Source organism: Amblyomma americanum, chromosome 1, assembly GCF_052857255.1.
Source record: "Amblyomma americanum isolate KBUSLIRL-KWMA chromosome 1, ASM5285725v1, whole genome shotgun sequence".
NCBI lineage: Eukaryota > Metazoa > Arthropoda > Arachnida > Ixodida > Ixodidae > Amblyomma > Amblyomma americanum.
This window is the reverse complement of record NC_135497.1, coordinates 282,076,341-282,104,187: the sequence shown is the minus strand read 5'-3', so window position 1 is coordinate 282,104,187 and position 27,847 is coordinate 282,076,341. Positions and strand designations below refer to the sequence as shown.

General features: G+C 50.0%; 1 protein-coding gene across 1 annotated transcript; it reads right to left on the bottom strand.

The window, feature by feature from the left end:
• Positions 1–797: 797 nt before the first annotated feature.
• Positions 798–27,205, bottom strand: LOC144097490 (uncharacterized). Its single transcript, XM_077630205.1, has 5 exons — positions 26,877–27,205; positions 26,647–26,779; positions 22,770–23,140; positions 19,402–19,668; positions 798–963 (listed from the first exon to the last, which is right to left on the bottom strand). Exons 3-4 carry the CDS (start codon positions 23,118–23,120, stop codon positions 19,438–19,440), a joined length of 582 nt encoding a protein of 193 aa, XP_077486331.1. The 5' UTR covers positions 23,121–23,140; positions 26,647–26,779; positions 26,877–27,205; the 3' UTR covers positions 798–963; positions 19,402–19,437.
• Positions 27,206–27,847: the final 642 nt, after the last annotated feature.

Genomic DNA, 27,847 nt, shown 5'->3' with positions numbered 1-27,847 from the left:
CCTCCTAAGCATACACATACCTACATACAAAGGCAGGCATGCGCTAACAGCAACAACAGAAAGCGAGAAGTCATTCCCGCAAGGCAGGCTGTGCGAGCGCGCGCATTTGAGCGCGCGCGTCTGAGTGTCCGTATGTCTATACGTCCGCAGAGGCATTTGGGTTTGCCTCTTGGCGTCCACCGCCGTCGTGTATTCTGCACCCCCCCCCCCCCCCCCACCTTCTCTCTCGCTCTCTCTTTTGCGAATTTCTTTCTCGGTTTTCTTTGTTTCAAGGCAGCGGTTGCCTCTCGTATCCGGAGCGCGAGAGAGCGAGCGAGGGGGGAGAGGGGCGTGAGATGGGAGAGCGGCGGATCCCGGGAGAATCCGCAATATCACGGCGAACAATCGGAGCCGACGCCAAGGCGGCCTGCTGCCTCGAGTCGGCCCATTTTTCGATCTCGAAGCCAAGTCCACTTTCAACCTGAAGGCCCGCCAAGCGCCGTAGACAAACATCGTCCAGGATGGACGTGCGTCCCCTTTAGTGCGACTCTTTTTTTTTTTGCCTCTCGCCGATGGCCTTTTCAGTCGGTCTTTTTTTTTCTGCCAGCGTTACAAGCGTTTCTTTAACAGTTACTTTGTCTGCCTTTCACTGCCGCAGGCACTACAGCTGCTTATCCCCCCCCCCCCCCCCTCCCTGGCTTACCCTCCGCTTAAGGGAAGAGAAAGAAAAAAGAACGAAAGAAAGAAACGCGGAGTTCTTCAATCAGATGCCCATTCCTTCGCTTGGTTTCTTCAAAATATTTTTTTATTTTTTGCGCACACAAAGAACCAAGACACAAAACAAACAGCAAACACACAGAGAAATGAAGCAAAATCATAGTGTCAGAACTTAACACCGATCTTTTTTTTTCTTTTTTTCTACTCCGCACACAAGGGCACACTCTTGCAGCAGAACTCCAAGCCGTCAATGTCCGTGCCGACCTCCTGAAAAAGCAAAGCAGAAGGAGAGTTGCCGTACCAAATTCCAAGGCAATCTGCTGCCGCAACCGTGCAGTTTCTCTGCTTTCTATATAAATATATTTTATTTGTTTGCAGTGCATCCAACAATATTTTGAATTACTTGCATGCCCTTGCTATCTGTGCACAGTGTAGTATCCCCGTCTTCTCTAAAATTAGTTTGTTTTGCCTGAAGGCTTACGCTATGATCAAGAGAAGCGTAAGATTCTTGCGCTGAGATTCAAGTACACCGTAGAGGCTTCGTTCCTTCGCCAAAAATAAACAAAATAAGAGTTTGTCGTTGCTGGAAGAACATCATCATCATCACCAGCCCGACTACACCCACTGCCAGCCAAAGGTCTCTCCAATGTCTCTCCAATTAACGCTGTCCTTTGCCAGCTGCATCCACCCTATGCCTGCGAACTTCTTAATCTCATCCGCCCACCTAGCCTTCTGCCCCCGCCTGCTATGCTTACTTCCTCTTGGAATCCACTCCGTTACCCTCAAGGACCCTTAAGGAAGAACATGGCAAAAAGTAAAATAGGAGTCGCTCATCCATACTTCTATGGCAAATACAAGGGGGTAAAAAGTTCACTATGAATCATTTATTGCTTTTCGCCGTCCTCCTTTCTTTAACGACACTTGTTTTGTCTTGGTCTGTTGCGGGAACTTAGCCTAAGATAACGAGGGCTGGGACGGATGATGCACTTCTTACTACCGAGGCGCTTCTAACGGCAATTATTTATCCGAACACAACTAACACAGAGGGGTACTATTCGCGAACTATAGGCCAAAGCTGTAATTCGCTGCTAAAATGGTCCTCGAAACGTCCTTCGCCGAAGAAGCCGTCTCGTCACGGCACTGCCAGCGCGGTAGAGGAGTGGAAAGCTTAGTGAACCGAGCGGAGCGCTTCGTATGCAGGAGCGCTCATACCTCCACATGATGTGTTCCAATCTTTCCTTTACAACTTATGACCACAGCTGGCGACGCGCCGTCCGACCAGCAGGGGATCCGAAAGAACGGTGCCGTGTTGAGAAGGAGTCTGCGTAATCTTCCCATGCTTCGCTCGGCGAGGATGACTTCCCGGCGAAGGAAGCCTGGGGACTGCGGCGGCAGAAGGGGTGGAACAACGTTCGGGGGAACAACGGGTCGGGCGGGTCGGGGCCGTTAAGCCCCTACCCGTATCCGTTAGTAGCCGTCTCAGCAGTGGACAGCTCGCCGTCGATTTCTGTTGACGCCCGCAGCGTCCGTCGCACGCGCACAGGTGTTTTCGAGGATAGAAAGCCGCCTGTACTACCGTTGCTGCACTACAGAAGTTAGCAGCGGAAGTGTTACCTCCTCGCCCGTTCTAATAATAATAATAATAATTGGTTTTTGGGGAAAGGTAATGGTGCAGTATCTGTCTCATATATCGTTGGACACCTGAACCACGCCGTAAGGGAAGGCATAAAGCAGGGAGTGAAAGAAGAAAGGAAGAAAGAGGTGCCGTAGTGGAGCGCTCCGGAATAATTTCGACCACCTGGGGATCTTTAACGTGCACTGACATCGCACAGCACACGGGCGCCTTAGCGTTTCGCCTCCATCGAAACGCAGCCGCCGCGGTCGGGTTCGAACCCGGGAACTCCGGGTCAACAGCCGAGCGCCCTAACCACTGAGCCGCAGCAAAAATGTGGAATTTGCGGAAAGTGTGTCGTATGATCAACCAAATTGTGGCGAACGGTCGCATACTTTGCCCGTTCCCACGGTCTGACTCGGGCAATGAGCGTCTCCGTTTGCTCCAACACTGCTGTGCAAGGCCGCGCTTGGTTTCTTCTGCTGCAGCGCTGCTCTGTCTTGATCGGCTCCCTACCTGGGAGGGAGGGGTGTGCCCTGTGTTTGACTGGACACAGCCGGAGAGATGGGGTGGGCGTATGGGTTCGATTTTAAGGACGACGTCGAGTGAGCAAGGACGCTCTGGGCCCTGCCAGAAAGGCTCATCACATTATGAACTCTTAGTCCTTTACTCTTCGAACTTTTCGTATGTAAATAAGCTTTCTTAAGAGTACCATTAAACCTGCTTGTTTTCTTTTCGCCAATTTAAAGCCTCAGTCCTTTCTCGGCCCGAAGACTCAGACACGCTGCCAAATGGAGCACGGGTTCGAGACGGCCTGAGCGTCACGACAAACTGTACTCGCGTGCGCGTGAAGATCTCGCTCTTGCTCAACGAGGGCGGGCAAACATAGTGGCTCATATTCATGGTGGCGCAACAGCAGCCAGAATAGTTTAGTTTAAAACAAGAAGCTCGCACCTGCCGACGCAGGAAACACGCCTCTCCAGACGAACACTATTTTCCGTGCTGCGTCTAAGCTGGCAATATATATGCGCGTAACAACAAAAAAAAACACTCGCAGTTAAATGTGTCATGCCCGACGAGCTTCGCATCGTTTATGATGCGGCGTTATTATTTCCTGCTTTTCCTGATGCGTACGAACTGAGCTGAGGGAGGTTCAAATGTGTACACGGTGCGCAAAAAAAAAAAAAAAGTCCGCAGCCCCCCTTACCCGCTTGACCATTGAGCGCGGAGCGCCGAACATCGGCACGTACACCAACTACGTAAATGCAGGTCGCTTTGTTTACGCTAGTTGTAAACGGCGCAGTCGAGAGGGCACAAAGTGTCGCGTCCGCTCGTCTACACGGCCGGCAGGAAATTGCCGCGATAAACTGCTCGCGCCAGTTCGAACGGCCGTTTTTAAGCCTTGTACAAACAGGCCCCGGGAAGGTCGCTGTTACGCGCGCACGGCCCGGGAGATTTGCATATCGCGAGGTGCAAGTCCGCGTTGCGCGGCTAGCTCCGGGCCATATTGAGATAACGGCCGCGCCGCTCCGGAACGACGTCTCTATAAATACCGGGCGCTCAGTTGTAGAGCCCCAGTTTCGATCTTCCTCTGCTGCGTCGTTGCTGCTGCTGCCGTCGCTGTTACGACCCGAGATAACGTCTCAAATGAACGGCCGTGTCAATAAAGAAGCGGAGAGAACGACGTCGCCAGCGGGTACGGGAGAGCCGAGTGAAACCGCGCCGCAGCAAGGGAACAAGCCGGCGTCGAGGATTTCCCACACGCCGAGCTAAAGGAAAGGCGACAAAGACTCCATTGCGCGCTCATGAATACCATATTGTGCGGCGATTGGGAAACGCCGAGAGCACCGCGTGCTCCCAAACGCCCGGCGGTGGGGCGTTGTTCGCGCCGCGCTCTTCGATACGGCTGCCGTCATTCGTCCCGCGTGCTTTGCGACACACTGCAACACCCTACGCAGCGCACTGGCGACCGTGCAGCGGGCCACTTCCGCCTGAGAGAATATGAAGGTTGCGGAATACGGCGTTGGAAGGCTTGGACGGAGTGCGTCGAAAATCAAGGCAACAAAACAAAAAGCCCTTGCTTTTACGAGGCAGGTACCGGGTTGTGCGAACGGGCTAGCGCTTTCATTGAGTTTGCGCTGGCGGTAGCGCAGATTTGCATCGAGTGTGTCGTTGCGACAGATTTGTTGCAGCAGTGGAGAAATATTCTGTAAAGGGTTTGCAAGCAGGAGAACTATACGGGGATCATGGTAGCCCACACACACTGTCAGAAGTATGCGGTCCAAAGGGTTTCCTTCTAAAGTGCCTTTCGAGTATCTCGTAGCAATGGTGGAAGCCCCAAGCTTTGGAGAGGTGAGGGACGCTGGTACAGCAAAAGAAGCCACGTTGCATGGCCCAGTAGCAAACCTGGCGGGCTGCATACTTTGGACTGAGGCTGGCCTTCGCGGGGCTTCCGTTCAGCGGCAACCCCTGTGAGCAGGTGACCCACCAGACACCAAGGTCACGTGAACTTCCGACGTCATCCCAACCTGCCCACCGCGGAAAATGGCAGGTAAATTAATGATTGGCCACGAGAGGTTGCTGAGGAAGAGTAACATGGGTCGCACAAGCCGCACCACTGCGCCAGTAGTGGCATGATGACTTCTCCGCGGTCTATGAATGTAAAGAAGGGAATGAGCGGCCAATGCCGCATATATGGGCATGTAAGCAAAACCTAAGCCGTAGAGGATAAGTATTCGCGCGGAAGGGATCCCTGATGCTACCGAATTTTACTCTTGAGGGTAGATTAAGCGTTATGTGATGGTGAAAGAAAGAACAGTGTCCGTGTATGCGAAGTGATACGCAAAGAGGACCCCAGGCTGCTGAAGGGGCCCATTAACGCTATCGTGTCACACCTTTAAGGCAGACCTTAATTAGGTGCCCCCTCAAATTCTTACTCCAGACGAAGGCGAAATTATACCTCCCGAAACGATGAGTGCACCACTTGTGATGTCAGCATAAGCGATCATAACAGAAAGCAGAAGCTGTGCTTTCGCCACTGCCGGCCCATACAGACGCCATGATCTTAGTATGCGGCGTGCATGCTGCCATTTCGATCAGCTTCCCAGCACGAGGACTACTGTTTTGTCGCGATTATGGCAAGCATTCGGTGAGCATTGACTGCCGCACAAGCTAGAGCCCTTATGTAGAAGCTTGGAGCCAAAGACAGCCCTGCCAGTAATAACAATAATAAAAAATTTCTCGAAGAAATGGAATTTCCGACAAGTTTAACAATTCACATTAATTTAAAAATGTCGTTAAACGGCTTTGAAGTTTTTACTATCGAGACTTATGTTTGCGGGTGGCATTCTTATTGAAAGTTTTTAAGAGAAGCAATGTGTGCAATGGCTTCTTAAGCGAGGTTCTCAATGGCTCCGCAGCACAGGCAGCGCGAATTCTTGGTGGTTTCTCAATTCAACAATAAATAAAAAGCTTAGGGAAGGTGCTCATGTCCGAACGCAAGGAACGCCAGATACCGATGCAATATACGAACGATATACAAGCAATACAAACTAGAAAGGCGAATAGGTCATAGGACAAGGAGCGTTAATTTCTCGCATAGAAAAAAAGCGCTGGAGAATATGGAAAGCCTAGGTCGATACGCCCTGATAAAGGCTGCGCTAACTTAGAGCTTTCCTCTCTACTGCGTGCATATAAACTATCGCCATCTTTTCAAGCTGAAACGAGGCTTATATTCAGGCAGTTTGTCACACAGAAGAATAGAGAAGTGGCCCTAGTGTACAGCCACAAAGAGTATGGTGGAGCTGCCATAAAAAAACGTAAACCAATAAGCTCCTGCCTGTACCACTAAAGTATCACAGGCTTAACCAAATCGTAATATAAATGAAAAGGCCCGAAGGCAATGTTGTGCTTTTGCCACCCGTAGGTGGGAAAATAAAAAAATGGGGTAATGCTACTAAGCGACCCACAGCCGGGGGAGCGGGCCCGGGGAGACTCCCCTGATCTCCCCTGGGACGTAGCGGAGGGGGTGGGACGTAGGTGTTGGGAATGGGACTGAGGGAAGGGTTATGGGTAATGTGATGGGAATGGGGACAGCGAGATATTGACCCTCATTTTATCATCGCTCGACTCCCGTCTGGCCAGGACAGGGAGGGCGTCGATGTTCTCCAATGGTGCGGCTCCACTCACGGGATGCCCGACCACCCAACGACGCAATAGCTCCGACTCGGAGACAGGGAATCCTAACCCGGGGCAGCTGCCTCGGGCTCCTCCACGACTTTCAGGGGTCCGGTTCGGACTGGCGTCCCGCTCCCAGCTACTAACCGTCAAGTGTTTTTCGCGGCTTTTCAGACTCCGGAAGTATGTGTGGTGGATCCAGCCAATGGAATTAGACTCCCGGGGACCCACCTGTGCTTCCAACCAACCAACCTTGCACTTATTTCATCCCCTGGCTTGCTCCGTGGGAATGGGACAGTCGGATACAACTAAAAAATGAAGATGAAAAGGCATTAACCACGGATTAATCGCATTAACTGCGACGCCATGATGATCGACCGACGCCATTGGCTGGAGGGTCTCCTTCAAGAGGCATCTGCCGCTTCGTTCTTGAGTTGTAGCCGACTATAGCGCCAGTAAACACCGGTCCACACAAGATTCAAAGCATTAAAAGGGCCTTGCGGTGTCGACAGGCCTTGAAAGTAACAAGAAACGGGGCAGCATAGCGCAAATGGCAAAACTCAGCACTAATCGTGCGCAGATCTTAACAGCGGCTCAGGATGGTTTGGCCGGAAGGGAAGAAAGCTTGTGAAGTGTTATTTCTCTTGCATGACACTGGAGTACACCGTGACCGAGCTTTCTGCGTACGTGGGAGCCACATTCGACAGAAGAGCTAGCTGATACGAGTCAAGGGAGGCGCGCTGAATTCAAAGCTGTTTAAGTTATTCGTTTAGATGAAGGCTTCCTTAACAATAAGAAACCTGTGTCAACCCATAGGTTTACCTTTCGGTTCTGCTCCGAAGGCACAAACATGACGTGTTCACGCGTCACATCTGGCTCAACAGAACCTCACATATGAAAGCAGATGTCGAAATCCCGTATCTTAACGACAAACACGGATGACTTTCTCTCCTGCTCAAGTGTGTTTCATCACTCGAACGCACTAAATACGAGAGGAAAATTAAATGGGAGACGTAATTTGCGGTGACCCTGTATAATCAGCAGCCATGGCAGCAGAATGTCTAACAGAAATAGCAGAGGTCGCTTTATCATTGGACTCCCACACGAATACCGAGTCCGGAGAAGCAGAAAGGCAGAAATGAGCTATAAGTCCAAAGAAAATCGGGAAACCGAACGTCGAGCGATGCGATATAGGCTCTCCGTGACCGCTGCTCCAATGTAAAGAGATGAATTCGCCAGTAATGCATTAGTTTGTGTTGTTCCATTAAGTGAAGTTCCGGGCCACATGTCCTAATCGTTGGCGAGCTAAAGAAAGCATAATAGATTGTAATGACACATTTCTTTTGCTACTCACACAGGCATTCAGGGCAGCTCAGAAAATGAACGAAGCTTCTGGTTCGACAGATTCACGCAGCGTTAGTTATGACAAGGTGCCTTCATTAGTGCACTCCTGGAACCGTGAGGCCGTCTGCCGGATTCGGTGCTCGCCGGCAGATTGCAGCGCTGAGAGCACGGATAATAAATTCAAAAGAAAGGCTATACTCTACTGCCGCCGTCAGGAGCGATATAATGTGCTTGCTCATTTCCCTTTTCTTCTTTAACGCCTGAGGAATTCATTAGGCGAGTTGCGAGCAACTTATTTCCTTTTTGTCTTTCTGTTATTACGCGGTGCCATTCGCTTGTAGGCTGAGGGAAAGCATAACGCGCTAAAAATGGAAGACGACAAGCAAGTGGCTACGTGCCCATGCGCTGATTAACAGCACTCACGTGGAGGTACCTCCGTCACTCGAAAATCTTGCGCAAACAGCGAATGAACAGAAAACGGTGAATACATTATTGCTCAAATACCAACCTTTGTTTAAAACTGCACTTGAAATAAATTTTAATGCCGTAGCTTGCCGCAGCTTGACCAATACCTATCATACAACTGCTTTGTTCGGGCAGGCGGACATCAGTTTCACTGGTTACGATTATGGTTTGACAAAATTATGTGTAATTCATCACCTTCATTTACAGTTGCTACCAAACCTTTGTTGGGTCCATATTGGGGGTTGCACATATAAGATTAAGATGCAGAGTGGGATTAAACTGTGAGAATGGGATGAAGAAAAAGGGGCTTTGAAGACAAAGTTTTGGAGCAACAGGATTGACGGGCTGGGGCCAAAGCGAAACGTGAAGTTGGAACTAATCAAGCTATAGAGGGCGTCGGATTTGGAAATCAGCACTGCGGAGCATACAAAGGAATATGATTGATACAAAAAAGCGGAAGGCAATTTTTATGAGTTTGAAAAAGAAAACAGGCCGCCACGAAAATTGGTACCGGGAAGTGATGGATAGGTTCAGGTCTATGTTTCAGAACACGTGAATACAAAAGCCGTCCAGGACAGTGTCATATATGGTGCAATACGCCTTTAACACATCTAAAAAAATGAAAGAGATAACTTATTTACTCAATACACCAACACGGTAAAAATCATATTTATTCAGTTGCCTCAGTACTCTGCTCCTGAGCAGCTGTAGAACAGTGAACTTCGTTTCGAAGTCGACAAGATTGCGGGCATCCCTCTAATGGAAGAGACATGCACAAGTGCCACGTACTTTAATGCTATAAAATACGAGGAGCAAATGGTTGCACCTTAAAAAAAAAAGGCTGAGAGTCCTTCATCACGGATGGTCATTTGAAGTCCAGTGAAAGACATGTGAGATCACTCAACGACGATCTGAGTTCTACGGGCCGCGACATTACGCGGAGAACGATGCAACACCGACAGCTGAGAAACGCCTCAGCTTGTGGACCGATGAAATTTGTTCAGCGCCTTTTCACCCACATCCCCATCAAATTCAAGGCACGAGGGAAAGTTTAAAACGCACCGTTGGAAATAGTTCGAACCACAGAAGCTTCATATTTGTCCGCAATCGGCTCCAAATCAGTTTTCGCAATTGCGGCTGCTCCTGGGCTCATCACTGGGCACGTTGAGCATGCAACAGGATGAAGATGCTAATACTGACGGATTTGCACTAGACGAGACTGCAGCCTACGAAGGACCTAGCAAAGATAATGGCGGCGCCATTCCAAGCGCATCTTATGTTGGGCCAATTCCAGTAACCCTCTTTGCGAAACAGTATACGCACTAGCACCATTAATATTTACCTTTCTGTTGCCATTTTGCACACAAAAGTGTGAATGAGCGCACAATCCTTGGTGTTGTGCACTGGGCCAACACAAGAAAGGAGGAATGAAAGGTCAAATGGACTCTGCGAAAAGAAAAATTGCCTAGTTCAAGACACCGAAGTGCAACATGCTTGCAGTAATATGTAAACTCTACAGAAGTGGATGGCCTTGCAGGCAACGTTGCTGCTGCACTGCCGTGGGAAAATGAAACGCGTAGGGATCAGAACGAATGGAAACGCAAATATATGAAGGTTTTGGTTCATTGATCATAAAACTGTATCCTTTGATTACAACTCATGATCGGCGTTGGCAAAAAAACACGCTGTAAGAAGACACGTAACGCATCACACATTTAACCTCCATCGCTAAATATGACACTAGAGTTACGCTTTCTGATTGACATCGCTTTTATGTTTTGTTTTTGCGGCATTTAACGTCGCGAAACGACACAGGCTATGAGGAACGCGAAGTGGAGGGCTGCGGATAATTTCGACCACCAGGGGTTGCTTAACGTGCACTGACATCGCACAGTACACGGGCCTCTAGCATTTCGCCGCATCTAAATGCGACCACCGCGGCCGGGATCAGACCTGCGTCTTTCGGGTCCGCAGTCGAGCACCATAACCGCTGAGCCACCACTGCGGCAATGACTAACATTGGTCTTACGCTACATTATTAGATTTTTCCTTCATCACGTACCATCGTTTGCAGTCAAATGCCATAATCTATCTCTGCAGAGTTTCCGCCACGGCTTGTCCTACGTTTAATTTCGTCTGTCTGTAGCGCTATTGTAACTACAGTAATGATATTCTGCTCGTATACACACGATCAGATTATACTGCTAGGCAGAAGAAATCCGGCCAACGCAGTAGACGTAGTGGGATTATGGGATGGCTATTACAGAGAGGTGTACAAGGCCATAGGCCACGAGCTACTTTCAGCTGCCTGCCACCATGAAGACATGGCAGCAGCCTTGTAGCTCAAAAACGCAGAAAAAGTAGAATGTAATCAACTGAAGGACAGCTTCAAGAAAACCAGCGTCCACATTCATGTGGTGCGGCGCTTTCCCCTCTGCTTCACACGGCTGCTGCGGTGCATCAAAGAACCAATGAGGATATCGAGCGAAACGAAAACTCCCTTGAGCCATGCAAGGGTCTGGCGATAGTGAGAGAGGTCGGTGCGATTCCTGGCAGCCAAGATGCTAAAACTCTGGACCGGCTGTGATCATCAGCTCCGGCGTTTGAGGTGCTGGTCAAAATAAGTATGAGACTATTAAAAAGACTAATATGAGACCTCCTTTAACATTTTTAACCACATGAACAGAACATATAACGAATCTGTTATGCTGATGGGTGTTCAAAAGCCTAACTTGTGAGGTGAATAACGCCACAAACAATCAGTACTACCGATAGCGTTGTTGTATGGGCCGGAAAAATTGGGGGAAAAAGCGGCAGGTTGCCGAGTGTACATGGCATCAGTCTAGCGCACCCTCCATTTGCCAGCAATACACAGTTTTCTTTTGGCAGGCTGACCAAAACACGTACCCAAGAAAGCAATCAAATTTTAATAGGTTGAAATTGAAGCGGCATTTGTTCAGCAGGGAAGAAGCTGATGCTTACCCGCAAGCAATACTTGTTCATTTAGTGTTCCGACAGTGTGCAGTGTCCCCTCTCGGAACTTAGCGTGTGATGGCAGTCTTCAAGTCGTAAACGGCACGAGATTTATCTGAATAAATTGAGTTCTTCACAACCACCGAAGTAGAAAACGCGAAGAGTCAGCTTCGCCGATTTATCAGCATAAAGTTTTTCATTATTATTCCGCCTGTCAGTGCACTGTAGCCCGTTGTGCCTCAAGGGCGGTGCGGGCTGGGCAATATTATTTTTAATTCTTCTTATGGCCCACTCTACTGTATGTCAGTACACTGCACAAGACTGGCTGAGCCTGTGACATGGAACTGTCGCATTGTCCCGGTTGACGAAGGCGCTGTATTTCACTTCAATTGACTGCTCAGCAGGCTAATACACCATGTCATGACATCACCATCGCTGGTTCATGACTTGGGAAAATAAAAGAAGAAAGCGCACATTTCCGTGGCCGAGTACTTTAAGCATCCGCCTCTCATGCGGGGTGTGCGGGGGTCGATCCCGCAGTGCCGCCGGGCTTCAACCGCGTTTTAAAGCGAAAACTTTACTACTCCCCGCCGTAGCTTCTTCGCCGTGTGCGCCTTGTGTGCGCGTTTGACCTTGAACCGAGGAGGAACCACGTGACAGCTATGATGTCACTCAGTCGTCGCCGCCTCGCCGAAACCGAGCGCGCGTTCATTGCGTTGGCGTTGGCAACGTTCTAGACTCCGATGATTCTGAGGAAAGGTAGGAGGCATAACTGGCTCCCTGCAGGTCAGTGGACGCCTCAATCGCGCTTCGAGGTACGTGGCGGTGGTGAGAGAGATGTGGGCTGCATGCATTAGCGCTGACAACGTTGTGGCAGACACGCGGCACTGCAGCAACAGTCACAGCGTTCATTAGGACATCAACCTCTTGCGATCGACCATTAACTGAACTGCCACCTGGGAGTGTGGCAGGGTGTGCGTACTGCCTATCCAGTGCGCGGAACGCACTGAACGTTACAGACGCCAAGCCGCGTCTAGTTGCCCGATACACCACAGCTTAGCAAGACCGAGCTTAGCCAAGCATAACTACTCATAACTTTCTGATTTCGCTTTCTCTACTGAGATTTAGCCGTGTTAAAGCGTTGCGTAATTTTATTTTAATTGATACCCCTGGCCTGATGCTGGGAGCATCTGGGTTGAAATGCTTGGAAAGCCGGGTCCGGGACCCCGCCTCGTGCTGACCAAACAGATTAACATAGCGCTCTTTGGCCAAGCAGGCCTGGCGCCGTTACAATCAAACCATCATAATGATGGTTGTAGCCATCACGAACCACTCCCTACAACCGATTGCCACCCTTCACATATCCCCCACTGCCACTTCGGAGGAGACTGAAGAGGCCGCTATTGCCCTATAGACATAACACGCACGGAGGCCCGGAATATACTATCGGACTCTAAAACTGCCATACTAAATTTCGCCCGCGGGAGAGTTCATGTCCCTGCATTTCGCATATTGAGCTCCCTTGCCGCACACCCGCCCCGCCACATGGAGCTCATATGGGTGCCTGCCCACTCCGGGAATCCCGGAAACGAGGTAGCCAACGCTTTAGCCCGAGGTTCTCTCAACCGGGCACCGGCGGCCTCCGATCTGGGGTTCTCACGGGAGCGCATGCATTCCTTGAGTGAACTGACGCAGGCCTGCAAAGCCGAGCGTCGGCTGTACCCTCCACCACATCCCTCCCTCGACAGTTATCATCAGACACTTTGGACGCGCCTCCAAACACCCAGCTTACCCTCCCCTTATATACGCTCGCGCTATCACCAAGTCCACACAAACCCCTCCTGTACTCTCTGCCACCACCCCAAAGCCACTCTCGATCATATGCTTTTCCTCTGCCCTGCGGATCCTCCCCCGCGGGGCCTGGAGCACTTTACCACTTGGGAGGCTTGGGAGACCCTACTGCGCTCCGAGGACCCGGCCAAGCAAGCCATCGCCACAGGCCGGGCTGCCAGCGTCATGAGCCTCCGGGACATGAACGTTTGAGTGCAGTGGGGCCGTGCGGGGGCCCAAGGACCTGCGTGTCCTAAACTCCCCTGTGTGTAGTAAAGTTTCCACCACCACCAACCATCATCAAAGCGCACAATTTAATTCACCTGTACGATATTTCCACACAGACGCCAACTTCCCGGCCGAGCAGGGGCGAATCGTGGAATGCACGTGGATTTCGGGATCAGGAGACACGCATACTCTGACTGCTAACGTAACCCGACAAATAGAAGTACGCCTCGCCTGAAAATAACGGAACACCCAAATGCCCTATTTTTGGCGTTTGAGAGGCACTAAAAAACCATCTGCACTGCATCACAAGCTTACGCTCCTTGCCTGGCTACATATCTCCACAGCTAAGATGAAGTCTCCCCCTCCCCCTTTTTTTTCTACCGTACAGGCGCCGTTGTGGCAATCTGGCGTTATCTATTGAAACGAAAAACTAAAACATGGGACGACAGAAAAGACAACACCAGTTTGGTACTGAAAACGGCAACTACCGCATCGCGGAGTCCTTCAGTTACGCATGCAGCCTCCTTGCGCCGTTCCCTGTTGCAGTTCTTCCTTTCGTTAACGTTTTCCCAATTGGACTACAGATCTACGCTCCAAAGAAACGCTAGCTATAGCTTATCCTTAGCTGGCCGCCATGGTGGCTTGGCGGCTGGACGGTGCAGCTTTTAACTGCAATGGATTAGGCGCAGATCAGGTCATACTAAATGTACTTCCTTGTAGCACGTTGGATGTTAAAACGGCAATAAGGTCTTGTTAGTTCTCACAGGAAAGGAATCGCGCGACAAAAACGGGCTGTTGGAAGAGGAACGCAGCACGCGCGAGCACTTGTTAGTATTTGTTCTATTTCTTGTTGGCACTTTTTACTGCAGTAACGGCACACAAATCGACGAGGGGTATAGGGGAAAAGGCACCACTAGCGCTAACTTTCAGCACAGACTCCGCGAGTATAGAAAAGCGCCGGATACATTTAAGCCTACAGAGAAAAACACGGGAAGCAACGCAAAAACGGCAGAAATGAATCACATCCATATACAGCCACGACACGTGGAAGTGATTACAAAAAAAAAATAATAAAACAACGCAGCTAGCGGTCTTCTGGGCACACACAGCCGAGAACTGCAGCGGAATTCAGTCTAGGGAATGTCGTGCGCAAGCATAATCAGTAGTTAATAAGGGAGGTTTCGTAGGCGCAGCATCGATGCATCAGCGTACCGTTCATAACTCAATGCAAAAGCTTTCCGCAAGTGACGAAACAGTGATGTTTTGCTTTTAGTTAGTTATATTGATTTTAATGGCGCAAAAGCAACTATGGCTATGATGCGCCAAACACATGTTTTGCTTTTGGCTGGTGACATCCGCGTGTCGTTCGCCCACGCGGCTCATATTCACTCTTTCTGCATTGCTGTGCTCGCTTTTTACTGTAAGGCTTAATTTATTCCGTGTGTCGCTACACGCGCCGTCTGCGTTCAAAGCCAGCGCTTTTGTTGTCTTCGACTTTTTGTGCATTGATAACGCAGCATGTACGAGGCTTAATTTGCGCCCTCGTCAACGAGACGAGTCTCTTGCAGTGTTTAACGCAGTTACTGGGCAGCCTTTCCCGGCAAATTATACATTGCTGCTAGCAGACATACAAACTATACAGTTTACGACGGGCAAGCATCGTGATTGCGCTTGCTCTTAAATAAAGCCTACGCGGCTCCAAGAGGAAAGCTATGCAAATAAAAAAGAAACTGAGCGGAGGAGTTGTACTGACCATTTCTCTCTCCTCCGCTATTCCCGCTTCTAATACCGCAATGAAGAGATATTCCTACTCTGTCGGATATTGCCGAACATTTTTAAACGCCTTTCACTCGAATGGTTCATTGGTTGTCAAAGCGTATACGTACGGTCTTTGACAAAAATATACAGCCCAAGGGGCTTGCTTCTAAGCCGTGTAGCGAGCCTCTCGAGCACATTTGGCAGTCCTAAACTTGGGAGGGTTGACGACGTACGCAAGTTCCTCCCGTCTTCGTGAGGTTACGGCCCCTGAGTATGCAAGAGCAGCCGCGCTGCAGGGCTCAGAAGCAGACCCCCTGGGCTGTATACTTTCGACAAAGACTGTATACTTGACGCTCGTCTACATTGAGTAGTGCATGTAAGAAGTGTCAAGCAGCAAACTGACCGCGCCATATCTAGCTCTCATTTTTACAGGAATGGCGCAGTCAAGAGTGCTGTTTTATGTTGCTCTCTCCTCATGACTACGCATTCAGCTCTCCTCTACTGGCCCAACCTGCCCGCGTGGTGCGTTCGCTTTCATTCGTTCGGATGTGTGACATTACCTACAGATGAAACGATTTCGCCGCATCTGAAGTGGCGATATATAGGAAGCAATGCGGTAGGGTCGATGCATTGCGGTTGTTTGTGCTGAATATCTTGGAGCATAAGCACAAAGATATGGAGCTTCCGAAGGCCGAATGGGCCCTTAAATGTTCTCGAAGCTTGCACGACGCCTAAAATTCGCCTAATATGCTTGGAAAATGCTCGATTTTTGGAGCCCTGCTGCTCGCCTGCCACAACGCCAACTACAGAAGACGAAAACGTGTGCGCCGGTTTCTCTCGCACGGTTCCTCTAGCACGCAAGTTGAAAGTACCGTGTACAGCGGAATTATCAACATATCCTGTGAAATTACCCCATCAGATGGAGTCCGTCTTCGTTTCTTTGGAGCTATGAAAAGCTCAGCGTATTCAGAGTATCGCCGCACCATTGGTGATTTCAAGACTGCCATTATTCATACGTTGGGAGGGTGAAAACTCCTAACACACAATTTTCCGGTCTTCGGCTTTGAAAACAGGTCAGGCACGTCAAATTCTGCAGTATATGCCAAATTAACGAAATTCCGATCCATCAGCATTTGGTGTGGTTGGCACAATGTTTTAAAGCGAAAGCTTTAATGCCCGCCAACTTGCGATTTCGCCGCGGCGGTGCTCCGAGGAGGCACATGACGTCACAACGCGCTCCTCGCCGCGGAGCCGAACCGGTCTGGCCGGCGGCGGCTGGCGCACTCGGCTCGAAATAGAGACGTGCTCCAAATCTCCGCCAGTGCGGGCACAGTGCGCCGAAGCCGCCGAACGCGTCGGTAGTCAAGCGCAGTTCCGTGCAGCGCGCAAGCACGTCACGCCGGAGTATAAACGCGCCTTAACAGAGCCTGCGCTTAACCGCTAACCAACGCATTCGGTGGCGGCATCTATGGGAGACACTGAAATTCCCCGCACACTCACTGAATAATAAAAAAAAAACTAATGTTGATTATCTCAGCTAATCCAGAATATACAAAGCGAAAGATGCCGGCGTTCGCTGTGTTCATTGGCGTTGGCGTTGACAATGTTCTGACGGCGATAGCTTTGAGGAAAGTAAGGGCGCATAACTGGCTCCCTTGATATGCGGACGCCTCATTCGTGGTTTGATACATGTGGCGGTGGTGAGAGAGAGATGTGGGCTGAATGCATTTGCGCTGACAGCGTTGTGGCTGACATGCACTGCACCAATAGCGAGGCCGCAGCGTTCATTTGATGATCAATCTCTCGCAGTCAACCATTAACTGCATGCAACCTTCCGGCCCCGCCGCGGTGGCTAAGTGGTTAGGGCGCTCGACTACTGATCCGGAGTTCCCGGGTTCGAACCCGACCGCGGCGGCTACGTTTTTATGGAGGAAAAACGCCAAGGCGTCCGTGTGCTGTGCGATGTCAGTGCACGTTAAAGATCCCCAAGTGGTCGAAATTATTCCGGAGCCCTCCACTACGGCACCTCTCTCTTCATTTCTTCTTTCACTCCCTCCTTTACCCTTCCCTTACGGCGCGGTTCAGGTGTCCAACGATATATGAGACAGATACTGCGCCATTTCCTTTCCCCCCAAAACCAATTATTATTATGCAACCTCCCAGGGTGGCAGGGAGGGCGCTGCCTATCCAGTGTGCGGAACGTAATATAATAATAATTTGTTTTTCGGGAAAGGAAATGGCGCAGTATATCTCTCATATATCGTTGGACACCTGAACCGCGCCGTAAAGGAAGGGATAAAGGAGGAAGTGAAAGAAGAAAGGAAGAGAGAGGTGCCGTAGTGAAGGGCTCCGGAATAATTTCGACCACCTGGGGATCTTTAACGTGCAGTGAAATCGCACAGCACACGGGCGCCTTAGCATTTTACCTCCATAAAAACACAGCCGCCGCGGTCGAGTTCGAACCCGGAACTCTGGGTCAGTAGCCGAGCGCCCTAACCACTGAGCCACCGCTGCGGAGTTAATCAAAGAAGCTTTTGCAGTTCGACACCAACGCCACGTACATGAAAGCGAGATTGAGGTCTCCACTGACCCACGGAGCCGGTTGGGCGCCTTTCCTTTCGTGCAAATGAACGGCCTTTGCAAAGTTGTTAACGCCAATGAACTCTATGAACGCCGTCGGCTCACTTGTTTTGTTTGGTTTTTGAAGGAAGGAAATGGCACAGTAACCGTCGGACGTATCTCGGTGCACACCCGAATCGCACTGTAAAGGGATAAAGGAGGAAGAGAAAGAAGAAAGAGAAAACTGAAAATTGAAAGTTGCATTTGGGCCCCACCGCGGTGGCTCAGGGGTTAGGGCGCTCGACTACTGATCCGGAGTTCCCGGGCTCGAACCCGACCGCGGCGGCTGCGTTTTTATGGAGGAAAAACGCTAAGGCGCCCGTGTGCTGTGCGATGTCAGTGCACATTAAAGATCCCCAGGTGGCCGACATTATTCCGGAGCCCTCCACTACGGCGCCCCTTTCTTCTTTCACTCCCTCCTTTATCCCTTCCCTTACGGCGCGGTTCAGGTGTCCACTGATATATATGAGACAGATACTGCGCAATTTCCTTTCCCCAAAAACCAATTATTATTATTATTGCATTTGGAAAAAAGGCGCGGCGCTGTGCAGCGGCGGAACACCTGTGGCTCGGTGATACTAGTGGCGCATGCGCAGTTGTGACTAGAGGCGAGAGAGAGAGAAATATCCGCAGTCATGCGCGCGTTGTGACGTCATGTGCCTACTCGGAGCACCGCCACAGCGAAATCTTAACTTCGCGGCCAGTAAAGCTTTCGCTTTACAAAACCTGTGCCGAGGCTCGGAATCGAAGCAGGGCCTTTGGCATTTGAGGCGGAGACGATACCACAAGGCCACGACGGCTCAAGGGTTAACCATGAATAAAGGCGCATCTAATGAATGCACTCTTCCGATGCAGAAGTCTCCACGCTTTCGCTACGTATATCCGGGCCTAACAGAGCTAGGCCATCAGCAATTTTTTATCAGGGCGCATTAACTTGCTCATTACCCATTATATCTTTGAATGTACACACGGTCGATATGCATCCCTTGTGTTATGTCCGCTCTAGTCAGAAGAAATTGTGATGGCTTCGATCTTCCTCCTCTTTAACACTCCTTCATCACTAAGTATTCGCGTCGGTGCTGCGAAAGATACGAAATGAAATAGCGGGCCGCCGCCGCCGCCGCCGCGGCGGCTCAGTGGCTATGGTTGCCGGCTGCTGACCCGAAACGTGCGGGTTCTATCCCGGCCGCGCGCGGTATTCTCATTTCGATGGAGGCAAAACGCTAAGGCGCACGTGTGCTGTGCGATGTCAGTGCACGTTAAAGAACCCCAGGTGGTCTAAATTACTCCGGAGCACTCCACTACGACGTCCCTCATAGCCTGAGTCGCTTTTGGAACGTTAAACTTTATCATCCTAAACATGAAATAACTGGGGACAAAAGAAGCGAACATAATGTATCCTAAGATGCAAAAGCCCTTACAAAAAACTTCTTCAATCAGTCTAAAGACTTCCATAGAGTTGTCTATAAATTTTATAGAGTCTCTATAGCTAAACCTTGGAGAACAGTCTATACGCAATACAAATCCTACAGGCAGTCTATAGACAATCTATAGATTTATGGCCATACAATTTTAGTATACTTCTGTCCATAGAAAGTCTATATAATATGAATAGACAAAAAGAAATATCTATAGGAAGGCAATAGGGTCTATAATAAGTCTACAGACTGTCTATAGACCATTTTTATACGGGAGGTCACCTGAGAGCGCGACGCAAGCATTGATGCACGTCCTTGCTACTGCCGGCTGGTAGATGCAGGGACGCGGTTCACCGTCCGGCTGACGAGTCGATCGTTGACGTATTCCTCGACCACTTCGAAGCCGTTCTTGATGATGATTCGCTTCTCCCTTGATTCCAGCTCCGGCAGTCGTGCAGGGCCCGGAGCAGTGGATGCCGTTCCGTCGACTGCAGAGCCCAAGGTCACGGAAACGGCTGGCCCCTGCGGTGCACTGGCAACAACGGGGGCCTGCAGGGAGTCACAGCGCGAATCAGAGGCGTGTGGGTTGCAAAGGCAATCTGTGGAGTCGTGAGGCATGTTATATGGCTGCGGGCTTGATCATCGCTTGATCACGCAACCGCAGCTGATTTGAAAACGGCCCCAGGGGTTCGCTAAGTGAACCCACTCAAGAAGCAACACGTTTCAGAAACAAAGAGAATGACGAGCGCAATGTGATATATATATATATATATATATATATATATATATATATATATATATATATATATATATATATATATATATATATATATATATATATATATATATATATATATATATATATATATATATATATATATATGTATATATATATTTCAAATTGCTATTTAGGTCGCGTATATACTCTAAAATGAATAAATGTACACCACCGGCATGTAAAGAATTAGCTGCGTTTTGCGAAATGCAGAGGGCATGGTTTCTTCAACCACCGGGGATGCGGGGCTGTTTTTTACTCTGTTCTCAGTGAAAATACAGTGTTACCGCACTGCAGCGAAAGCTACAGTTAAGAACTGCCCTCTGCCCAATGCGCAGGGGTTCTGCTCGGCATAAAAGCACCTGCACTTGCTTGATATGGCCGCAGCGAAAGTTCTATAATGTGCAGTGAAACCATGTGATATAGGAAGGTGGAAAGTTGGGTGAGAGCTTCTTGAGGGCCGGGCTGTAAGGCGCTGCATACATAGTATCGGTGCCTGGAGCCGTCTTGAGCGAGATGTTTGTGACTTCCACAGTAGCTTGAGCCAGACCCACAGATATTGGCACCAGCTATTCTCCTGGTACTTAGAGCTCCGTCCAGTTTTTTTTATTTTGCTGCGAGTGCAGTGGTAGGGAAATTCCGCAAAATACCGCTGTCGGCGTGTGATAGCAAAGGAGTGAGGACTCAAAAAGCGCCCTCTTCCATCCACCTCCCCATCCCACCTCCACCTTCCAGAAGTAGCACCCATTTCCATCCTCCAAATGCTTACACCCAGCAGAGCACAGGCTCCACCCACCACAGCCTTCCAGAAGCCAGAAGAACCAGAAGCCCGTGAGAAGAGTTCCCCTCTCTCTCTCTCACTCTCTCTATCTCTCTCTCTCTCTCTCTCTCTCACACACACACACACACACACACACACACACACACACACACACACACACACACACACACACACACACACACACACACACACACACACACACACACACACACACACACACACACACACACACACACACACACACACACACACACACACACACACACACACACACACACACACACACACACACACACACACACACACACACACACACACACACACACACACACACACACACACACACACACACACACACACACACACACACACACACACACACACACACACACACACACACACACACACACACACACACACACACACACACACACACACACACACACACACACACACACACACACACACACACACACACACACACACACACACACACACACACACACACACACACACACACACACACACACACACACACACACACACACACACACACACACACACACACACACACACACACACACACACACACACACACACACACACACACACACACACACACACACACACACACACACACACACACACACACACACACACACACACACACACACACACACACACACACACACACACACACACACACACACACACACACACACACACACACACACACACACACACACACACACACACACACACACACACACACACACACACACACACACACACACACACACACACACACACACACACACACACACACACACACACACACACACACACACACACACACACACACACACACACACACACACACACACACACACACACACACACACACACACACACACACACACACACACACACACACACACACACACACACACACACACACACACACACACACACAAAAGCCTCCGAAAGCCTCCACCCAGTAGCAACAGGACCAAGAAGTGACCGCTAATTCAAATTCAAAGGTACCATGGGAAGGCGACCAAGGGAAAGCTAAAGGAAAAAAACCTGCTGACACAGCTTCACTGCATAAGTTCGTACTATCGTCCGAAAGTTTTTTGTGGAAACCATTTCTATAGCTCTTTTTGTATATTTTCATGCCTGCCCGGCAGCAAAAGATGCATTTATTCTTCAGGAGATTGCATTTAGTAACTTTCCCCCCAATTAGATTCAAACTCGTAACGTCTACTCCGAAAGAGACTCCGTGATCACCATTTCAAAGTGAACAGCGTTGCAGCCTTGCCTCTGGGATCCGCGAGAAAAACGCACGCAGTTTACTTGCGAAATCGGCCGGCTATGGCGACACCTGCATTTCATTTTTTAAACTTTTTTCTAGCTTGCATAAGCTCCGTTTTCTGTGAAATTAGCGTCTTTGTCTTTAGGATGCGACAATCTGTCTACGCAGGACAATTTCGGTTCGTCCTCAGTGTCCGTTTAAACAAATATTACGATAATTTCCTTGCTATAACCTAATAATTACAGTTGGAAACTTTCGAGGCATTAATTAAAACAATTTGTTCATTGCTTCCTTCGAATCCCTTAACTTTACGTAGTTTTGCAGGCCGAACAAGCCTGCAAGGCAATCTTTTTGTGCCCTGCTGGCTGCACAATGACGATAAGACGTCTCGATGCATACCCGAATCGCGCTGTAAAGGGATAAAGGAGGAAAAGAAAGAAGAAAGAGAAAACTGAAAATTGAATGTTGGATTTTGAGGAAAGGCGCGGCGTTGCGCAGCGGGGGAGCACCTGTTGCTACTAGTGGCGCATGCGCAGTAGTGACTAGGGAGCGAGAGAGAGAAATATCCGTGGCGAGGCGCGCGTTAGGACGTCATGTGCCTCCTCGGAGCACCGCCACGGCGAAATCGCTAGTTCGCGCCCAGTAAAGCTTTCGCTTTAAAACAAGGCGAGGTCACCACACCACTGCGCAGTGGTGTCGTCTTGGTCTCACCCTTCGTCCCTTTCACCGTATCTGCTGGCCTCAACTGCAAGCAAATCCAATCGCGGCAAACGAGCGCTCACCTGGTGACAGTACGTGGTGCAGGGGACGCAGCACGGAGAGCAGAGGATGTATGGATTGTAGGGGTTGTAGGGGCTGTAGTGGTTGTAAGGGTCGTACGGAGCGTAGAAGCTGTTGGGTGCAATCGACGCGCCCCTGGGCGCCGGGCACACGCCGTAGTCGATCCGCGCCTGTGAGATGGACGTCCTCACTCCGGGGGTCTGGTCAACGCTCGCCGATGCGCCGCCCTGTTGGTCCTGCCGGGAACCAGTCCTGACGGCGCTCACTTCCACTCGCGGGCCCCCGCCCAACTCGGTGCTCACGTCCAACCTTGACGATGCATTGCTCGGGCTACTGCTGCTCTCCGATGACATGGTGCGGCGGTCTCTTCTTCCTGGTCAACAAAGCATTGTTCGGTGTTAAACATTCAGTAACGGGTGAAAATCGCGATTATCGATGACAATCTGCTGGCTTTATTCTACAGTGGACTCTTGCCCGCACAGAGTGGGTAAGAGCGGCCGCCTGCCTAATGGCAGGTGGACTCCCCTTCGATTCCGGCGCGAATCGGGAGCTAAGTTAGCATTGGTAAATGGTAGGGTGACGTCACTAAGCAAAAAGTGTAACGTGGTTCTTAGCATAAAAGCCGATACAAAGCAATGAAACAAAGACGGCGTAACGTGCCCACACTGTAGATGCCTCGCAAGGTAAAAAACTGCGTTGTCTGCGGGTGAGCCTCCATCTGCCAGCTGCCATTTGCTGCGGTTGACATGTGGAGTGGACTAGCACTAGGTGGGTCACTAGCGAAAAAGCCGTTATGCGTCCTGGTGAAACATCCAACTGCCATGGTTTTCGGGTGGCAAAGTGGATATAAGGTAATCCCGAGGGAAATGCAAGCGGGAGAGGGTGTGAGTGGCAAAGTGGTGCGCAGGAAATCCCCCTTTCCTTTTCGTGCAGTAGCACTAGGTGGGTAACTAACCAAGAAGCCGTTGTTATGTGTCCTGATGAGGGAGGGAAGCCGGTTTCACGGCAGCTGCACCCATGTGGAGAGAATGAAACCTGTGTGCGCTAGCTCAGGCAAGTGGAACGTAGGGTAGCGCACCTGCTGCAGCCTAGTGAAGAGGAGAGAAACCGGTTTCGCAACAGCTGAAGCCAAGCGGAAAGGCAGAAAACTGTCATAAGTAACCTATGCGAAGCTTCCATACATATTGCGCTAGCGCACCTATGTCGCATTTAGTTTAACGAAGTACATAGGGGGTTAAATTTTTTTCGCTGCATGCGTGATTCAGAAGGAGCCGGTGAAACATTGAGGCAAGCCTTCCACCCACTACGGCATCCCTTATTCTCTTTCTTCTTTCACTCCCACTTCCCCCTTTCCCTTACTGCGCGGTTCGCGTCTCCACCGAGGTGTGAGACAATTACTGCGCCTATTCTTTTCCTCAAAAAGCAATTTTGAACTTTACTATGGCACCCATTTCTTCCTTTCTTCTTACACTCCCTCCTTTATCCCTTCCCTTACGGCGCGATTCAGGTGTCCCCCGAGATATGTTAGACAGTTACTGCGTTATTTCCTTTCCCCAAAAAACCAATTTTCATTTTTAAAATTTCTCAATTTCCAATTTTTTTGCACTGTGATGCACACGCGCAGTGAGCAAGTGCGGGCCCACGAGCAGGGCTATGGCCTCACATCTGTGGAGAGCAAGAATACGCACATTCAAGAAGCGGTGAGCAACACCGGACTCATGCCATGGTACGTTCGATATCAAACGAACTAATCTCGAAAGAAGTCACACTGCCGCGGTCGTTGTTTACCGCCCTCGTATTTTCGTCCTCCTCTATGGCCGTACCGCTCAGTAGATAAGGCCTCAATTACACGCGGATAAACTAGTATAGTTGAGCGTTCTATACCACTACCACCTTTGAAGAGCGCTTTCAGTCTATTTTTCTTCTCTGATATTTCGCAAGGTATATTTTGCAAGTTATATTATGTGGTTGGAATGAGGGCACTCTCGAGCTCTTAGTCGGCCGCACGTCTTTCTGAACCACACACGATGTTCGCGGTAAAATACGAGTCAGCTAGCTTCTCGCTCGTACCGCCTACCCAGCGGCATGGACAGCCAGCACACAAAGGCGTGTGACTGCTTTCGATTGATTTTCTCTATGTTATAAGTACACTGAAGTTTGGAAAACAGTTTCTCTTGCTGGCCATTGCAGCAGCCTGACAGGGGCCAGTCAAAGTCAGCTTTTATAAGAGCCAGCTAGACGCTCTGATACGATTCGCGCCGCTGTGGTGTCTGCTCCTCGTCCGCATCTCGGATTTTCTTGCCCCGTACAACTTTTATGCGCCGTGGAACCGTAACCCCAACGAAAGGCACCCCAGCATATTCCTCTCCTCTTGCAAAATACGCCCCTTCAGAAAACAACAGTGACATTGGGAAAAGAGAAAGAGACACGAAAGCCGCAATGCGGCACCGTAATCCCCCAATCGTACGCGATACTCCGTCTCTCTGGAATGCTATAATACGACAGCATTATGGAAGCCACAGCATATGACGCTAAATCAGAGGTCCAAGTCTCATACTTTATGCGTGAAAAAAAAACGTTGCTGGCGACCTCTTTGGCTCGCTCTGTGAACTATCCTTGTGGAGGTCACTAGAACGGCCCACTAACGTATACATACGTGCTGTCCTTTCGCACGGGCAGCTTCGTGAATTCGCTCCTTGATTTTCGGATGCCAGCTGTAGTTTCCATAAGGTTGCCCCATTCTATCCAAGTTTGGACAGGCCGCCGCGGTGGCTCAGTCGTTATGGTGCGCGGCTGCTGACCCGAAAGACGCGGGTTCGATCCCGGCCACTGCAGTCGCAATTAGGTGGAGGCGAAATGCAACAGGGCCGTGTACTGTGCGATGTCAGGGCACGTTAAAGAACACCAGGTGGTCAAAGTTATCCGCAGTTCTCCACTGCGGCGTTCCTCATGATCCATAAAACCAAAAACAACCAAGTTGGGACAGGCTAAGCGGGCTATATTGAGCTGAATAAAGACATGTCGCGCAGGATGGTCGTTAAGCGGCAGCCAAGTGACTAACTTGTTATGGCAAGTGTACGAACAAGACCCCTAATGCTGGGCTCGAGCAAATTCACGGAAGTGGGGCCAGAATCTAGTGAAGAAGGCCGGCTCAGGGACACCAGTTGCGTATTTTTGAGGAAGTGTATTCATTCAATTTGTTGTCTATGAACTGGATGCTCTACAGCCGGCGCAAGCAAACATGCATGGGTCGAACTCGGAAATCATTTTGCACGGAACAACAGTTACCAGCCGCAGTGGCTCGGTGGTTGGAGCGCTCGGCTACTGCATGATCCGGAGTTCCCGGGTTCGAACCCGACCACTGCGGCTGCGTTTTTATGGAGGAAAAAGGCTAAGGCGCCCGTGTGCTTTGCGAAGTCAGTGCACGTTAAAGATCCCCAGGTGGTCGAAATTATTCCGGAGCCCTCCACTACGGCACCTCTTCCTTCCTTTCTTCTTTCACTCCCTCGTTTATCCCTTTCCTTACGGCGCGGTTCAGGTGTCCAACGATATACGAGACAGATACTGCGCCATTTCCCTTTCTCCAAAAACCAATTAAAAAAAACAACGGTTCGCGGCTGGGTCGCACACGTTCGGAAGTCGAGGTAGCCCGGCGTGTAGGGCGGCAAAAAGATTCGGTTCATCACGCTAAACTTGCCTGTCAGACTATAGAGCATTATTTCTGCACTATTCTGCGTAAGGCGATGCGCAGAGTAAAACAGCGATTAGTTCTCAAGTCTTGCGGCCATGCCTGCGCTGTGAGGCACGCCGTAGCGGATAAGCCGAGACTGAATTCGCCCATATGGGTGGAGGAAACATAGGAGCTGGTTAGCAGCTTACCTTAGTCACTCGAGCGTCGAAGTGAACGTTCTACACTTGGCGTTCTTGTGCGCACGGGTCGATGTGTGCCGCCACCTTCTCCGCTGCAGCACTCGAACGTGTCGGTAGGCAGACGGGCGAATGTGGCGAGGCGCTGGAAACGCAATAACTACGTTAACAAACAAGGCAGCAGGCAATAAAAGTAGAAAGTAAATATTATTTGTGACGCGGTAGTGAATCGGCATGCTTACGAACGCCTGGAACGCAGCTTAGCTGGGCAGAAATGGCTGCGTATGCACGGAATTGAGGCGATGGCTGTGACGATGGCGCTCCTTATGAGACGGCACGAGCAGGAGCGTCGACGAGGACTTGAGCCAAGGCGGGCAGTTATTTACTCCACAGAAGTAAATAAAAAGAAAGTGGCAAAAAATATGGATAGATCGAGAGCGAAGGAGCAAAGCTCAGTTCTCGTAAGCCATGCATAAGAGCTGCTGTAACTATACGCAGGAAGGAAGAGCTCAATGATGATGATGATAATGAGCCACACGACTGCAGCACTGTGCCACTGCCATGCTGGCCCTTTCTTCTTCCTCTTTCACGCATAATTACCAGTCACACACACTAGACAAAAAAACAAACAAACCCGCCGAACGATCGTAGATCGGTAATGCGTTATACAGCGCAGCTGTTCTTGGAGATATCTGCATCTGAATCAAGAATTTTTTCGGTTATTTCTGTATTTTGTCACGCTAATTCGAGCATTAAAGCGGCTTTCACAGTTGGATCTTGTCGACGTCTGCGCTGCGCTTGTTCGCAGGCGGCGCGTTTACGAGTACTGTAACCGAGGTCGTTTACAGCTGCGCTGTAATAACGCATTACGGAGTAATCGTGCCCCTTTCACCTCTTCCTCAATCTCTTCCTCACCGGAATAGGTGTCCACCCGCCATACTGCTGCCGTGCCTTTCCGTGTGACTACTTATAACGCCTGCACAGACGTGCGTGGTGTGTCCGAACAGCATTTCGAAGCGTTTGGCGTCTCCCCCACCGTCGACGCCACTCAACCCGCAAGGACTCAAACGCAAACGCAAGGAGAGTTTTCGCATCTGTCAATCTCGTGGTTTAGAAGTGCAATTACTAGTGTGCCGGTTGGCAACAAGGTTGAAGAAAGCAGTACCTGAGCGTGGGGAGGTAAATAGAAATACAGAGAGAGAGAGGGGGGGGG

Coding starts and splice junctions, on each gene's coding strand:
- LOC144097490 (XM_077630205.1), bottom strand. CDS start 23,120: ATGTCATCGGAGAGCAGCAGTAGCCCGAGCAATGCATCGTCAAGGTTG. Junction 19,669..22,769: donor GCACCACGTACTGTCACCAG/GTGAGCGCTCGT, acceptor GACTCCCTGCAG/GCCCCCGTTGTTGCCAGTGC.